Source organism: Hippopotamus amphibius, chromosome 4 (assembly GCF_030028045.1).
Source record: "Hippopotamus amphibius kiboko isolate mHipAmp2 chromosome 4, mHipAmp2.hap2, whole genome shotgun sequence".
In the NCBI taxonomy this organism is placed as follows: domain Eukaryota; kingdom Metazoa; phylum Chordata; class Mammalia; order Artiodactyla; family Hippopotamidae; genus Hippopotamus; species Hippopotamus amphibius.
In genome coordinates, this window is record NC_080189.1 from 174,492,605 (window position 1) to 174,509,328 (window position 16,724).

The 16,724-nt window shown below is 47.3% G+C and overlaps 1 protein-coding gene across 4 annotated transcripts in view; it reads right to left on the reverse strand.

The window, feature by feature from the left end:
• The window catches only part of TTC7B (tetratricopeptide repeat domain 7B), a 240,891-nt gene that overhangs the window by 212,037 nt on the left and 12,130 nt on the right, over positions 1-16,724 (reverse strand). For all 4 annotated transcript variants that reach the window (XM_057733137.1, XM_057733136.1, XM_057733135.1 and 1 more), the window contains exon 2: positions 3,635-3,789. In XM_057733137.1, coding sequence (XP_057589120.1) covers positions 3,635-3,789 — 155 coding nt within the window. The remainder of the gene's footprint in view (positions 1-3,634; positions 3,790-16,724) is intronic.

Sequence of the window (16,724 nt, forward strand, 5' to 3'; positions counted from 1 at the left end):
CCTACGACGTGATGCGTGATGCGCCCGCAGGGCCCTGCGGCTCTCCCAGCAAGACACGCGTGGGAGCCTTCCTGGCCGTCCTGCTCACGAGAGCCCCAGAGCAGAAACAGCCCGCGTGGCCAGCAGCTGATGATGGGAGGCAAAATGTGGTCCCATCGGCCCCCGGAATATCACTCAGCCATCATCAGGAACCAAATACTGACCCCTGGACCACATGGGTGAACCTCAAGAACATGACGGCCAGTGAACAAGCCAGTCACACAGGCTACATATTGGCCAGAATGGTCGAGTCTGCTGAAGAAGACAGCAGACTGGTGTCGCCCAGCCCAGGGCTGGGAGGATGCGGGCAGGGGAGGTGACTGCTGAGTGTTACAGGTTTATTTCTGGGGTGATGAAAATGTCCTAAAATTGACGTAACGGTTGCACAGCTCTGTGAATATACTAAAAACCACTGAATTGTACATTTTAAAGGGATGAATTATACAGCACGTGAATTACATTTCAATAAAGCTGCTGTAAAACAGGCTCCCCTCAGGACTCGGGCTTGGGTCAAGAACGGAAGGAGGGCATTATGAACAAGACACGTGAGCACCTGTCTCAGAAAAGGAGGCTCCACGGACATCCTGGTGGGTCCTGCCCACGGCACTGGGGGTGTACCACAGACGGCCACCCAAATAACCCAAGGAGAGAGGCTTTCCTAAATTGGTGCGAAAATCAGGATTTGCTTTCTTTCCAGGGAAAAACTTTTTGCGCTGAGCCGTTCCAGCTTGTCATGGTTACTGACCCGGGGTCCCTTCCCAGAGGCTGCACGTTCTAACTGTCCTCTGATGGGCACGTCTTCCTCACCATCAGGAGAGGCTGGCCTCCCCAGTCCACACCCACCAACCTCATCCTTGGCTCTCCCCGGACCCCCACGCATCACTGGGGAAAGAAGGGGCGACCCAGCCATCTATATACGGAAACAGATTTATCACCCTCTCCTAGGCATTCTCCTTGGAACTCCAGCTACACGAGGCCGGATTTTTCAGCTTACAGAAGCACACCATGAAGCTGCACTATCCTACAATCTATGGCTGAGACTGGCTGGGCGATACACAGGTAACCGGCCACAGCACGGCGAAGCCACTGTTTCAGCCAAGGTGGTCAGTTTCCAGGAAGTCCTTGAAAGGGAGCAGGGGCAGCACGGCAGAGGATGTAGAACAGGCAAGAGAATGAAGGGAGCAAAAAGGTTTTAAGAGTAGCCCAAGGGAGCGGTGGCCCCAATGCAAGACGTCAGAATTATATTTGGAAACAGAGAAAGAAATCAAAGCAGACTTAAGAAAAGAGAAAAAGAGCTGCGGAAAAAAGCATCCACCACAGGGGTTCTCCACCAGGGAGGGGGACAGGGCAGGGCTGTGGACATTGAAAAGGAGATTCCGCTGTGTCCTCCCTCTTCCCCCAGAACTGAGACCCACAAGCTGAAAAGCAAACTGAAGGGGGTGGCGGGGAGGGGAGGTGGTGTCTGGGGGCACAGAGCTTCGGTGTGGGATGATGAAAAGGTCCTGGGCATGGATGGTGGTGATCTGAACACGAATGCATTTAAAACCACTGAACCTAAAAGATGGTTACGATCGTAGCTTTTATGATATTTAAATTTTACCACAAGAAAAAAAAGTTTTAAAAATTAAACCCCCAAAAAATTTTAATTAAAAAACAAAAAAGTAAACTTGAAGGGCCAGGAGCTTGAAGGAAATTCCAAGAGTAGAGGTGCAGTATGGATGTGCAGTGTGGAGAGGCTCGCTGGGGCGTCCAACCTGCGGTCTCGTGCAGAGGGGGGAACAGCTTGGCCAAGGCCCCTGGGCGGCGGGGGACGGGGGGAGCCGCTCCAGCCCGGTGCCGCGCTACCCTGCCCGCAACAAGAGCAACTTTCTTGACTTGAATCAGAAGCCAGGCCTCCCGACTCCTCGTCCGGGCTCTTTTTGCCTCCACACTACTGCTCTGGTCTCTCCAGCCTCAGTTCACTTGTGCTTTGTGGGCACCTGTGTCTGCCTAGGGCTTTCCCCAGCTTCCAGCCAGGAGACACGCAAACTTAAGGTCAAGAGGAGAGGAAGCTTCACATCAGCCAGTGTGAGTGGGGCAACCCACCCAAGCAAGAGTGATACAACTTTGGAACACTCTTTATCAGGCAGAGGGAGCTAAAATATGGCAACAGGAGAAAGATTCTCCAGGTGGAGTCACTAAAATAGCAAAAACTGATATGTATCTAGTGCTATTCAGTTGTGAAAGAACTTCTACACCTGAGACGCAAAACGACCTTGAGCTAAGTACAGTTACAGATAAGAAATGTGAAGCTCAGAGAGGTCAAGTAGCTCCCCAAGATCACACAGCTTATAAATCCACAACTGGAAAGCAACCTCAGAATTCTAAGCTGAAATTCAATGTTCTTACCACATGGAGGACAGAGAGCAAGAACTGTGAGCACCTGGTAAAAGGTGAGTTTTCCCAGATGAAGTTGGGGGATTCGAAGTGGGATAGAAACTAGCCAGGTGCCAGGCCTGGAGCAGTGACCTTCAACCTCTCCCCACAACACACAGTCTCTCCCTTATACCTCCTGGAAGGACACTTAAGTCTGACTGGTTGTTGCTGTGCGGTCCCTCCACGCTCTCCCACTAATTAGGACCTACCAGTGTTACCTGAACCATCTCAGTTAAGAACAACTGACGTGAAGACAACTGTCCCCCACTCTGAAGAAAAGTGGAGGAGGGAAGGAGGGAAGGAAGAAAGGAGGGAAGGAAAGAAAGTCAGAACTTTAAAGGTTCACTGAAGACTGCCCTTCCCTAATAGAGAATACATCCGCGATTTTAAATGGACCCTAAAGATGCTGATGGGAATGAGGGGGAGGCAGTCAGCTATCCGAACAAGACTGACTCCAGGAAACCAGTAAGAGCCAGACTTCAGGCAGGGAAGTGTCCAGAACCCAGTAAGTGAGCTAACAGCGTGGGGAAGGGGACAAGGGGAATGAAGGTGAGATGAAAGGGATTCAACGAAGCGAGAAAGGAAATACACGTGCGAGGGAGAGGAAAAGCTGAATATAAATAGAGACCAGGAAGCAGGGCAGATGAATAGAAGGGCAGCGCTTAGGGTTTCCTGAGCCGTGAGGATTAGGGTCATTGCCCAGGCAGAGGGAAGTTCCCGCCCTGGTTCCCTCCAACACCGAGGTGCCGGGCCTGCTGCGGCCAGTATGTACCCCCACACAGCTCTGGGCCGGAGCGGCCTGGGACATTCACGAGCTGCACACATTGTGCAGTAAGTGACACTCCCGATTAACTTCTCTCTTTTCAGTGGGACAACGTGTCAGGTTCAGTTCTGAGCCACGTATAACAGCTTTATTCCAAGCACCTGGGGAAGATTAGTGCCATTTTTCAGGATAATGTGTCATTAGAGACTCTCATCAGAGAGAACCTATTGGTCTGAGAGTCCCACATCATTTGCACAGGGAGTTGGCCTGCTCCTAATAAGACAAGCCACGGCAGGGTGCAGATGTGCTCCGACCGTCACCCAGTTCATCCCTGGGCATCCTTCCCGCCCACACGCTGCTCAGAGGAGGTGGAGCCAGTCTCTCCCCCGGACCCCTCATCCCAGAGGCCCACGGTACCTTGAGGTTCCCTCGGTCCAGGGCGGCGGTCAGATGCTTGCGGACCTCAGTCAGCTGGGGCCTGGGGCCTCGGGGACTGGCGCCCTGCCGCAGGGGGTGTTCCTTCAGGTACTGCTCCAGCTTTGACTCCCCGAGCAGGAGTTCTGCCATGTCATCTACAAAGAACACAGGGAAAAGCTAAATAGGGGTAAGGAGTGGGCTGCGCGCTGGCAAGTCCCCAAGGACCCCAGGATCATCTTACAGCGAATTCTCTTAATTAGTAAAAAAAGTTTCAGAGTATGAATGCAAAAGGCCAGTAGTGCAAGCATTCATTCCTCTGTCCCATATTTATTGAACTAGAAAGATGGATACATGTTAACATGGAGAGAGCTCAAGTTCAGTACAAAACACAAAGCTATCTTATTCAGTATGATCGTTACAAAAGACACGAAAACCAATACCCTGTATTTTCTAAAGACAATGCAGTGAAATCTAGCTCTTTTATGGTCTACTAGGGCCTTATATATGGACTTGAGCTCATAGAATATCATGTACTCAGATTCTTAAAATGAGTTTGTGTTAAAATGACCTGAATGCATGTTGTCTGTTTCTGCCTAAAAGTCAAATCTCTACAGACATAATATCGGGGAATGTTTGTATGACGGTTCTACTCTGAAGACTGCATTACATATACTTATAACTTTGCTAATGTCTATGTTGGTTTGTTGATTAGAATAAAAACCTTACTTCAAGAGCTGCTCTTTGAGGCTTCCCCGCTGGCCCAGCGGTTAAGAATCCACGTGCCAATGCAGGGGACAAGGGTTTGATCCCTGGTACGGGAAGATCCCACATGCTGAGAAGCAACTAAGCCCGTGCACCACAACTACTGAGCCTGTGTTCTAGAGCCCGCAAGCCACAACTACTGAGCCCGTGAGCCACAACTACTGAGTCTGCATGCTGCAACTACTGAAGCCCATGTGCCTAGAGCCCGTGCTCCACAGCAAGAGAACCCACTGCAATGAGAAGCCTGCTGCACCGCAATGGAGAATAGCCCCCGCTCACTACAACTAGAGAAAGCCTGAGCGCAGCAACAAAGACCCAATGAAGCCAATAAATAAATAAATAAATAAAATTTTTTTAAAAAGGCAGCTCTTTGGAATCCACACATCCAGATTGTTGTGAGTAAACCCAGAACAATTCATATTCCAGCCTGAACACAGCCTATTTTTTCTGTGATGGGATAGAACATAATTGTATTAAAATATAAAAGCAATTTTTAAAAGTCTGGAAGGAGATGCCCCAGACCCATGGCAGTAGTTGCCACTGGGGCACAGGAAGGAGACCCTCAATGGGGGTTAGTGGCCAAATAGACTTTAGCTTTATCTGTAATGTCCTGGTCCTAGAAAGGAGAACAGTTTTGCCTATTATACGTGCAATCTAAAATTAACTAAAAAATCGTGGCAGATCCACTGAGATTTTGGGAAGGAGGTCCACCAAAGGCCAAGAGCTGTAACAAGAGCCTTTCCAAGTGCTCTGGTCAGTGACCCAAAGCTGCGGAATCTATAGTTCTCAGCTAGTGCCTCTGTCTGTGCACAGCCGAGCAGAAAGTACTCTTTTAGAGGTGAGACCGAGGGCCCTGGGAGGAGCCAAGCAACACCAAAATAGGGCTGAGTTAGGCTGTTGAACACAAGAATTCTTTAGTTGTCCAAGAAGAGAAAGCACTCGTCGACAAGATGCCGAGGATGCCAGACAGGCCCCACAGCTGTGTCAACACCGAGGACCGCAAGGCCACGTCTGCATAGACCCCAGGTACATAGAGCGAAGCCCATGTGGACAGGCCCACCCAAACAGCAGCCAGGTGCGAAAGCAATGGCCCAGTTTCCTCCCAGAAGTGGGAGCCCATCCTGAGAATCAAATCCAGCTAACAAAGAAACCCAGGACTTGGGGATGAAGGACATGTAGACAGAGGCCCTTCAGTGAGAATCAGAGCATCTGCATATAGAAACACTAGAGGCCTACGAGAGTCATGGAACAGAATATGACTGTTATAAACTCATATGATGCAAGAACAATAATATGTCAGAAACTGGGAGGAACTTCAGGGGGCCATGCTCTCATCTTGCAAAACACTGTAATATATGTTTAAAGAAAAAAACCAAACATGACTCCGATCTTTTTAAAGCTTTACTGGACTCTTTAGAAATGATGTCACGTGGTGAAGCATTTATTTGGAGCTCAACAATTCCTTCAGATTCAGTTTCTTCTTTCCATGCACACTTGTTAATACTTTATTTTCTAAACAGAGCACTGCTGTCCCACAGAAATATATGCAAGCCACATGTTACTTTAAAATCTGTAGTAGCTATATTAAAAAAGAAAAAAGACATAGGTGAAGTTAATTTTAATAATATATTTTATCTTAACTCAATAGATCCAAAATATGATCAGCTTAAGTAATTAGTATTTTTAAGTTATTGAGATATTTTATACTCTTTTTCATATTAATTTTTCTAAAACCAGTGTGTACTCTACACTCACAGCACACCTCGATTCAAACCTGCCTCAATTCAAGGGATCACCAGCTACACGTGGCTGGTGGCTACTGCACTGAACGGGAGTTTGATGCTGTTTATAAAGTGTGTCTATTTCTCTTTAAATCTGTCTATGTCTCTAGAGATACGTCTAGACTGGAGTAAACGATAGGTATTTCTGAATGACATCTGGGATAATTTTTAAATTCTCATCTTTGTAGTTTGAAATATTTATATTGAGCAGAATCATTTAATATTACTTTCAGAAAAAAATTAACTCTTCTATAAAATCTGGAAATATATATTATATATATTATAATACATATATATATCAGGATATTAATAGTGGTTATTTCTGAGTGGTAAGACTATCAGTATACATTGAATTTCTTTTCCGTATATTTTACATTTCCAAAAAATAAAATGAAGTAAAATGGGATGCAGAGTCCTAGGTTTTAATCTCAGTTTGTTGCTCTGTGACTTGGCCCTAAGATTTAACCTCAGCATTCTGGGGGGTAATTCTAAGAAAGGCCCGCTGTACACGAGCTGAGGATTCCTCTCTCCCCATTATTCCACATTATTCCGCATTATTCTGGATTACTCCACATCGTTCCCCGCCCCTCCAGCTCACCTCTCTGCTGCTGACCCTCTGCCCCTGCATCTGGAAACGGTGGCCCGGAGCAGAATCCCCAGGCCAGTGAGAGGAAAGGACAATAGATCAGGACCTCTGCTACCTGCTGCCTCTTTCTACCTGTGGGACTGGGCCACATTACTTCACCTCTTAAAGCATCAGTTCCCCCATTTATAAAATGGGAACAATGTTGCGACCACAGCAAGACTGCAGAGTAGAGCTAATCCCACACTGCTCAGTTGGGCCTTAAAGGATGAGTAGGATCTGGACTGGCAAGCAAGAGAGGGAAGGGCAAACCAGGCGGAGGGAATAGCAAGCTTCCTCTGCACTGAACAAAGTGGCCAGAGAACAGGGCGTGGTGAGTGAGAAGACCAGCTGGGGTCAGAACTCGGAGACGTACCACCTCCCCCTGCCCAGCCCCAACACCACAGGGTGGCAGAGGCATTTGGGCTGCACCCTCTGTCCCTGCCCGTGGCAGAATCTGCCAGTTGCCCCCTAATATTCACTCTCCCCTCCTTCCTTTATGCCCAGGTTTTATCAGTGCACATAGCTTCCCAGGGTCCCTGGGAGCGAGATGCTGCTTGTGATTCAGTTATGGCTGATGGGATACACGCAGCGTCTGGGCCGGGCCCTTGGAGGGGATGAGCTTGCCGTCCAGTCCCTCTTCATCCTACCCTACCAGCCAGGACGTGGCTGTGCTCATGGAAAATGGCGACCTGTCCCAGACCACGAGGCGGAAGCCATCTACTGAGGACAGCTAGCAGCAAGACATGAGGAGCCTTAGTCTCCAGCACCCAGGAGCTGCACCAAGCCCTGGGCGCTGCTTATGATCAATTAGTACACGAGAGAGAAACATCAACTTTTACCTTTTTCTGCTTAAGTCACTGTTATTCTGACCTTTGTTACAGTGGCCAAACTGGTATCCCAACTAGATCTCGCAAACACGAAACAGGCTTTCAGTTGAGAAACAGTATCTGAAAAAACTTACCAACACCCATCCCCAAGTTCACTGCTTTCTAAACAGAACTATGCAGAACCCAACTGAGGGCTCTGGTAGAACCCTAGATTCTTCACCTCTCCTATTTCATTGGTTTTTACTTCCAAGGCTTGCAAAAATGTTTATGTAAACAAAGGGCTGCATAGTTGAAGAGGAGTGTAAAAACCACTCCCTAGTGCTGTGTAGGATTTATGTCCTTTGTGTGCACTGATCTCCTGACCCTGGGGCAACGCACGGGAGTCTTGATGCAAGACGTGAAGAGAGCCAGAGCAGCGCTCTCAGAGCAGTGGGGAGGGCCCTGGCAGAGGTTCAGCTGAGAGGAAGAGGCTCTCCTTAGAATTAGGAGACTGCATCCCTTTTCTCATGGAGGTTCTGGTCCTTCAAGACCATTCAAGGGACTTCCTTGGTGGTCCAGTGGTAAAGAATCTGCTTTCCAATTCAGGGGATGCGGGTTTGATCCCTGGTCAAAGAACTAAGATCCCCCATAGGGCAACTAAGTCCATGCACGCCACAACTACTGAGCCTGCGTGCTGCAAACTACAGAGCCCACGCCCCCTGGAGCCTGAATGCCATAACTAGAGAGAGAAAACCCGCACGCCACAACTAGAGAGAAACCCATGCAACACAACTAGAGAGAAGCCTGTGCACCACAACTAGAGAGTCCACAACGAAGAGCCCGCGGGCGCTGGAATGAAGATCCCACATGCCTTAGCGAAGATCCCACGTGCTGCAACTAAGACCTAATGTAAATTAATTAATTGATTAATTATTTTTTAAAAAGGTCCGTTCAACGTGGTGCAGGCTCTAACGAAGATTCCTGTAGCTCTGGCTGAGTGGAGGAGGAGGAGGAGACAAAAATGTTCATCAAGAGTGTTACATAGGGCTTCCTAGGTGGCGCAGTGGTTAAGAATCCGCCTGCCACTGCAGGGGACACGGGTTCGATCCCTACTCCGGGAAGATCCCACATGCCGTGGAGCAACTGAGCCCATGCGCCACAACTATTGAGCCTGCGCTTTAGAGCCCGTGAGCCACAACTATTGAGCCCATGTGCTGCAACTACTGAAGCCCACCTGCCTAGAGCCCATGCTCTACAACAAGAGAAGCCACGGCAATGAGGAGCCCATGTACCACAACGAAGAGTAGCCCCTGCTCACCGCAACTAAAGAAAGCCTGTGCACAGCAAAAAAAGACCCAACACAGCCAATAAAATAAATAAATTTATAAAAAAAAAAAAAAAGAGTGTTACATATATATGTTTTGCTACATATATATGTTTTGTTACATATATATGTTTTCAAGGAGGAAAATGTGGGGAAGGGCATTCCAGGCAGAAGGAACAGAATATGCAAAGGCATGACACAGACCAGCTGCTTGGGGAAACTCCAAGAGCTGAAACATGAAGGGTGGGGAGAGGGAGAGGGGGTAGTTGGGGGAGTTTCCTATCAGGTAGGAAGGATCAGCTCCTCTGTTCTAGAAGGAGCTGCACATTCCGAGCAAAGAGCTTACAATCTAATTTGAAATTTAGCATAGTGGCTACAAAATCATTTTTGAAATTTTTAAAACTTCCAGGCTCCAATTAATCTCCCAAGCAAATTATGTTTTCTTGGCTTCCCTTCAAAAAAGGTGACTTCCCTGCCACTCACTCTCCCAGCGAGGAGGGAGGAAACCTTAAAAATATCAACCAGCTCGTGCCAGAGAAATTGTGTAGAGCCTGCAAGTTTCAGTCCTGGTGATGGAGGGACCTCCACAGGCGCTGGCCAAGGACTGCACAGCTTCCCAAACAGAATCCACTATCGACAGAAGAAACAGATGTCCCCACTCAGCTGTCATGACCCAACCATGTGTCCCGCTGAACACCAGGAACATGAGGCACAAGGAAAGAAAGCACCTCGGGGCACACAAGGAAATGAATTCCCACTGGATTAAAGAATTAAATATAAAATAAAAGAGGATCAAAATGTTAAAAATGGACTTTTGCTTCCAGCCAAGATGGACCAAATTTACTTTCCCATCTGAAATAACCACAAAAACAAGACAGGATATATATATATATATATATATATATATATATATATATTTAAAAAAAAAAAAAGGCAGTTTTCAAGGCATTGACATCAGGAAAGAGAGGAAAGTGATCCCTGAGAACTGGTAGCAAACAAGGTGGGCCTACCATCGCCTTGAGCTTTCCATTCGCAACACAGAATCCTACTCCTGAAAGACTTAAATCCGAGTATCTCTTCCCCCACTTGCCTGCTCACACCCGCAGGCGCAGGGTAGAGCACAGCAGGCATTCCACAGCTGAGGTAGAGCAGCAGGACTGCAAAGTGGGGCCGGGGTGTACTTCCCAGGATGGGGAAGCCCAGTAGCACCAAGTGAGAAACAGCTTTGGCCTCCGGAGGCCCTGGGCTTGAATCCCTGCTCCTCTGCTTCCTAGCTATGTGGCACTGGGCAAGTTACTTAACCTCTCTGAGCCTTAGTTTCCTCATCTTTGGCTACTGTGAGGACTAGAGATAATATAGGTAATGCATATAGTACCAAGCGGGTACTGAATCAATGTTTGTTACTATTACTTTTTCATTCATTTAGGACTTACTATTTGCCAGAATGGTTATGTTGGATCTAGTGGGGCCAGAAAGCTTTCCAAGACACAAACCCAGTGCTCAAGAGGCCCGTGATCTAGTTGGAGGGTATGGATATCGTACAACGTCCCTGACCAGCCAAGCCATACTGAGCTCTTACCAAACGTGATGCAGTGCACTAGGCAGGTTACGTCATCCTGTGAGTCCTCCAAACAATACCAGACATTGAGACTATTGTTATCTGCATCTCAAACAGGGAACCAGGCACGAGAGGAGAAGCAACATGCCCAGGGTCCCAGAGCCCGTCTGTCCCGGAGTTGGGATTCGAACCCAGGCAGCTCCTGCCCGTCTCCCCCGCATGCCAGGCACAAACCACGTGGACACTGGCTTCAAGAGAAGGGGCCCAGCTTCCTCCAACCCTGGCCAAGCCGGGACAGGCAGTTTCTAAGTCCCTTTCCTGCTCCAGCTGCTGAGATTCTCAGGTGACTGAAGTGAGGGGGGTCTTGGGGGTCCAGGGTCTGGTTTCACCTTTCCCATGGGCATTTTTGGGGGTTTGAGGTGGCAGAAACCAGCTCCCCAGTGACTTAAATAGAGAATAATCCTGAAGCCAAACAGAAACCACTCCCGAGGGCCCTCACTGGGAAGGGCAGTTAGCCCCAGGCAGGGGACTCTGGTCACAGGTTCATGTCCACAGACAGTCCCATGAGCCTCGCAGCAGGCGCAGCTCTGTGCCCAGGTGGCCTCCGCCTCCCCATCCCCCCAGGGAAGGAGGGGCTGTGCCCTTTGCCACTAGAAGTGACTGCCCTTTCCGCACAGCCTTCTCCCTTGTGGACTCAGAGATTTGATCAGGTGGGGAAGAAAAAACTTCAGGTTTCTACTCTGTTCCAGGGAGTACTTGATATCAATATAAAAAATCTCAAGCACTCGGTTTATATGTCAATAGAGAACCATTAGGTCTATTCAAGTCATTCCTTCTGTGGCTCCGATCCAAGAGGAAAAAACAAACCCCTATTGAAGGAGGAACTGGTTTGTCCCCTTTGTCACCCAGCAAAGACAGCCAGGTTCTCTGTTTCCCAGTCTCTGTATGACCTCAGCGAATTTCACCCCCTCGTCTGTCTGTCTGTCTAGCTTCTTATACATCACAGGTGCCTTAATATTTGCAGCACTTGTGATCCTCCTGCCTCTCAAAGAGTGTTAACAGGAGAACAGAGACCATCAGATAGTGTTGGGAGGAGTATATACCGATATGAGTGTCTATGGAGGGCAACTCAGAAATATCTACAAAACAATGTATGTACCTGTACCATCCAACCCAGAAAGTCCAGTTTTATCAAATCTCCCGTAGATACACACACTCTTGAGCACACACATGTCCTCATAGGGATGTTTACTACATGCAGCCCTACTGGTAACGGCAAAGGATAGGAACTATGACAGGGGGGCTGTTAAATGAATGACAGTGTGCCCCAGAGACTGACTGTGTCCATTAAACAAAGGGAACAGATCTGAATACAGCTCCATGGTAGCCTGATTGCACAAATGGCCCCGGGTCCTCATGCCTCCCTCAATCCACATGCCTTTAGCACTGACCCTGGGCTTGGCCACATGACTTGCTCCAACTGATACGACAGAAACAAATTTGATGCACACAGAAGCTCGGAAAAGGGCTTACTCACTTCCGCTTCCCTCTTGCTTCTCTGCAGCCACCACAAGAACGTGCTTGGCTGCCTGGACCTAGGAGGCTGAAAGGCCACGTGCAACAGAGCTCAGCCAGGTAGGAGAGCCCAGCCAAGGGCAGCAAAGTCCCTGAGCTGACCTGCAGCTGGCCGCCCAGGCGGGAACAAGCTCTGGCAAGCCCAGAACCGTGAGAAATAATAAAAGGTGGTTATTTTAAGGCACTAAGTGTTCCGATAGTTTGTTACACAGTAATAGATAACAAGTCAAAGACAGATACAAAATAGGCAGGGCAGTATGTCACTACTGTGCATGAAAGCCAAAACCCAACAATAATATACTTTCTTATAAATACACAGGTACACAGAGTGTTTCTGAAAGGACCCCCAGGAAAGTCCTAGGAGTAGCTGTTTCAGTGGAAGGAGAAAGAGGACAAGGAGATAATATCGGAAGGAGCTGCTTTCACTATACACTCCTTTGTGTTATTAGATCATTTTTATTTTATTTATTTATTTATTTATTTTGGCTGCGCTGGGTCTTAGTTGTGGCACACAGGTCTTAGTTGTGGCACACAGGATCTTCGTTGTGGCATGCAGACTTCTTAGTTGTGGCGTGTATATGGGATTTAGTTCCCAACCAGGGATGGAACCCAGGCCCCTTGCATTGGGAATGCAGAGTCTTATCCAATGGACCACCAAGGAAGTCCCTGCATTATTAGATTTTAATAGCCATGTACATTCATTACCTACACAAACCATTAACTAGTTAATTTAAAATGAAAAAAGATGGCTCGTGTTACAATGTACTCTGAATCCAGAGCAGCTGGTCTGGTCACCCACAGAGGAGTTCCCACGACCTACTGCACCATCTCAGAACCATGTGAAGATGTTTTAAGTCTGCTATTACTACTGAGAAATGATCGCCCGCTCTCCCTGGGCCGCCAGCCTCTCACGCACACACACCCCAGGCCCTCAGCATCCTTCCAACGCCATGTCTCACCAGAGTTGCCTGGACATGCTGTACCTGCCACCGTTCTCCTGCCAAAGTTCAAAGCATCATCTGAGGTGCATTTCAGGGTCCCCTAGGAGACGCTTCCTCAGCTCCCTCAGCCTGAGCTAACTGTGTTCCTCTCAGGGCTCTGCACACGCACACCCCAGCCAGCCAGCACAAGGAACATCCAGCAGGCAACGAGACACGAGAGGCCTCCGCTCCCAAGGGGCTTACATTTCCGGGCAGAGGAGACAGAGAGAAACCAGAAAAAGGCCAGAGAGTGGTAAGAGACGTGCAGAGAACGAAAGCAGGGTGGCAGGACGGTGAGCAAGTGTATGGCTACCTGAAACTGGGTGGGCAGACCTGAGCAAGTCTCCAAGGAGAGGGTGTTTGATACTCAATTGACATGACAGTCAGCTGTGCAAATGGCTGATGGAACAGCATCCTCTCAGCTCATGTAAGGGCCCTGGGTGGGGACACAGCTGGTGTGTTCTAGCCACAGCAAGAAGGCCAGTGTGGCTGGAGCAGAGGGACCAGATCAGAGAGGCAGACCATGAACATTCTCGTAGACTCACGTGAGGGTTAGGCATTCACTCTAGGTGCAATTGGAAGTCTTTGGTTGGTGAGGGAGGCCGGGTAAATAGAGGGATGAAATGATCTGATTTAGGTTTTGGAAAGATCCCTCTGTCTGCTGTGTAGAGGATGAACTTGGGGTTGGAGCATGGCAGAAGCAAAGGCAGAACCAGTTAGAAGGTTACTGCAGGAGTCGGGCGAGAGGTGCCTGGCACCTAGACAAGGGGGTGAGTGGTGAGAAATAGCGCAGAAAGGGTGAAATAGGTTGAAGGAGACACAGTCTGGAGGTAAAATAAAGCAGACTAACTAATGGAACGGACTGGAGGTAGGGCAGACATCACAGTAGTGCTGCCACCCCCCCAAACATCAAGACATCTATGTCCTCATTTCTGGAACCTGTGGCTATGTCACCTTACATGGCAAAGAAGATTTTGCAGACATGATTAAGTTAAGGATCTTGACATGGGAGGATTATCCTGGATTATCTGGGTGGGCACATTGGGTCCCTAGAAGAGGGAGGTAAGAGGACAGGGTCAGAGGAGAAAACGTGGTGATGGAAGCAGAGGGAGAGAGACTGGAGGATGCTAAGCCACCATCTTTAAAGACGGAGGAGGGGCCACAAGCCAAGGAGTGTGGACAGCCTGTAGAGGCTGGAAAAGGCGAGGACACAGACACCTCCCTGGAGCCTCCAGAAGCAAGGCAGCCCTGTCGACACTTGATTTTAGCCCAGTGAGAACCATTTCCAACTTCTGTCCTCCAGAACCATAAAAGAACAAATTAGTATTGATTTAAGCCAGTAAGTTTGTTGTAATCTGTTACAGCAGCAAGAGGAAACTAATGCATGAGGGTTGAGGAAAGGAGAGGATTAAAGGTAAATTCTAGATTTTACGTTTTGTTTATTGTTTCCTTCCCTGTGCAAAAGCTTTTGAGTTTAATTGGGTCCCATTTAATTATTTTTGTTTTTATTTTCTTTACTCTAGGAGACAGACTGAAAAAGATCTTGCTGCAATTTATGCCAAAGAGTGTTCTTCCTGTTTTCCTCTAAGAGTTTTATAGTATCTGGTCTTACATTTAGGTCTTTAATCCATTTTGAATTTATTTTTGTGTATGGTGTTAGGGAATGTTCTAATTTCATTCATCTACATATAGCTGTCCAATTTTCCCAGAACCACTTTTTGAAGAGACTGTCTTTTCTCCATTGTATATTCTTGCCTCCTTTGTCATAGATTAAATAACCATATGTGCATGGGTTTACCTCTGGACTTTCTAGCTATATTTCTGTTTGTGTGCCAGCACCATACTGTTTTGATTACTGTGGTTTTGTAGTATAGTCTGAAGTCAGGAAGCCTCCAGCTCCACTTTTCTTTCTCAAGATTGCTTTGGCTATTCAGGGTCTTTCATGTTTCCATACATATTGTAAAATTTTTTGTTCTAATTCTGTGAAAAATGCCATTGGTAATTTGATAGGGATTGCATTGAATATGTAGATTGCTTCAGGTGGTATAGTCATTTTCACAATATTGATTCTTCCAATCCAAGAACATGGTATATCTCTCCATCTGTTTGTGTCATCTGTGATTTCTTTCATCAGTGTCTTATAGTTTTTTGAATACAAGTCTTTTGCCTCCTTAGGTAGGTTTATTCCTAGGTATTTTATTCTTTTTGATATGATGGTGAATGGAATAGTTTCCTTGATTTATCTTTCTAGGCACCATGAGAACAGTATGGAGGTTCCTTACAAAACTAAAAGCAGAGCTACCATATGATCCAGCAATCCCACTCCTGGGCATATATCCAGAGAAAACCATAATTTGAAAAGATACATGCACCCCAATGTTCATTGCAGCACTATTTACAATAACCAGGTCATGAAAGCAACCTAAATGTCCATCAACAGAGGAATGGATAAAGAAGATGTGGTACATATATACCAATCCAATGGAATATGACTTAGCCATAAAAAAGAACTAAATAAGGCCATTTGCAGCAACGGATGGACCTAGAGATTGTCACACTGAGTGAAGTAAGACAGAGAAAGACAAATATCATATGATTTTGCTTATACATGGAATCTAAAAAAGGGTACAGATGAACTTATCCACAAAACAGAAACAGAGTTACAGATATAGAAAACAAACTAATGGGTTACCAGGGGTTAAGGGTGCAAGGAATAAATTGGGAGATTGGGATGGACACATACACACTACTGTATATAAAATAGATAACTAATAAGGACCTACTGTATAGCACAGGGAACTCTACTCAATACTCTGTAATGGCCTATATGGGAGAAGAATCTAAAAAAGAGTGGATATGCTTATATGTATAACTGATTCACTTTGCTGTACACCTGAAGCTAACACAACACTGTAAATCAACTATACTCCAATGAAAATTTTTTTTAAAAAAGGTCAATTCTAGATTTTAGATTGCACAGTAGATTGGACAGTGGTACCACTTAGCCATTTACTGAGGTGAGGAAGAATATACCCAGGAGTTCTGTGTTAACCAAGTTAAATGACATTTGATATCCAAGTAGAGAAATCAAGTCAGTGGACGAGGGTCCGGATCAAAGCTGAGGGAGACTGAGTGGGAAGGACCAGGAAAGAGAAACTGAGATCAGAAGTTTCCAGAAAGAGGGACTGGTCAAGTGGGTTCAAAGCAGCTGGAATATCCGGGAAGATAAGAGCATGAACATAACCATTACGTGTGACACCATGGAGGCAACATTGGAGGGTGACCGTGACACGAGAAGGCTCAGGGGATACAAGCCCAGCCAGGGTGGGCAGAGGAAATGATGATTCTTGAAAGAGGCTTGGCCGAAAGGGAACAGAGAGATGGGGCAGTACTTAGACAGTGATGTGGGGTTAAGAATGGTCCAAACAGGAAGTCTAAGGCATGTGTGCGTCCTACAAGGCAGGGTCCAGGAGAGCCACACAGAGGGATAGAGAACGGATCCAGGGGCGTGGAGAGAGGACTGCAGGGGCGAGTCTGGGAAGGTGAGGACAGAAGAGATTCAGAGCAAAGGTGAGGGGATGCAGGCCTTTGGAAGGAACTAAGGCCCCCACGCAGGCAAAGAGGAAAGCGGGTAGACGGGCGGTGGGGGGAGGAAACAAGCGGGTCTCCTGATTGTTTC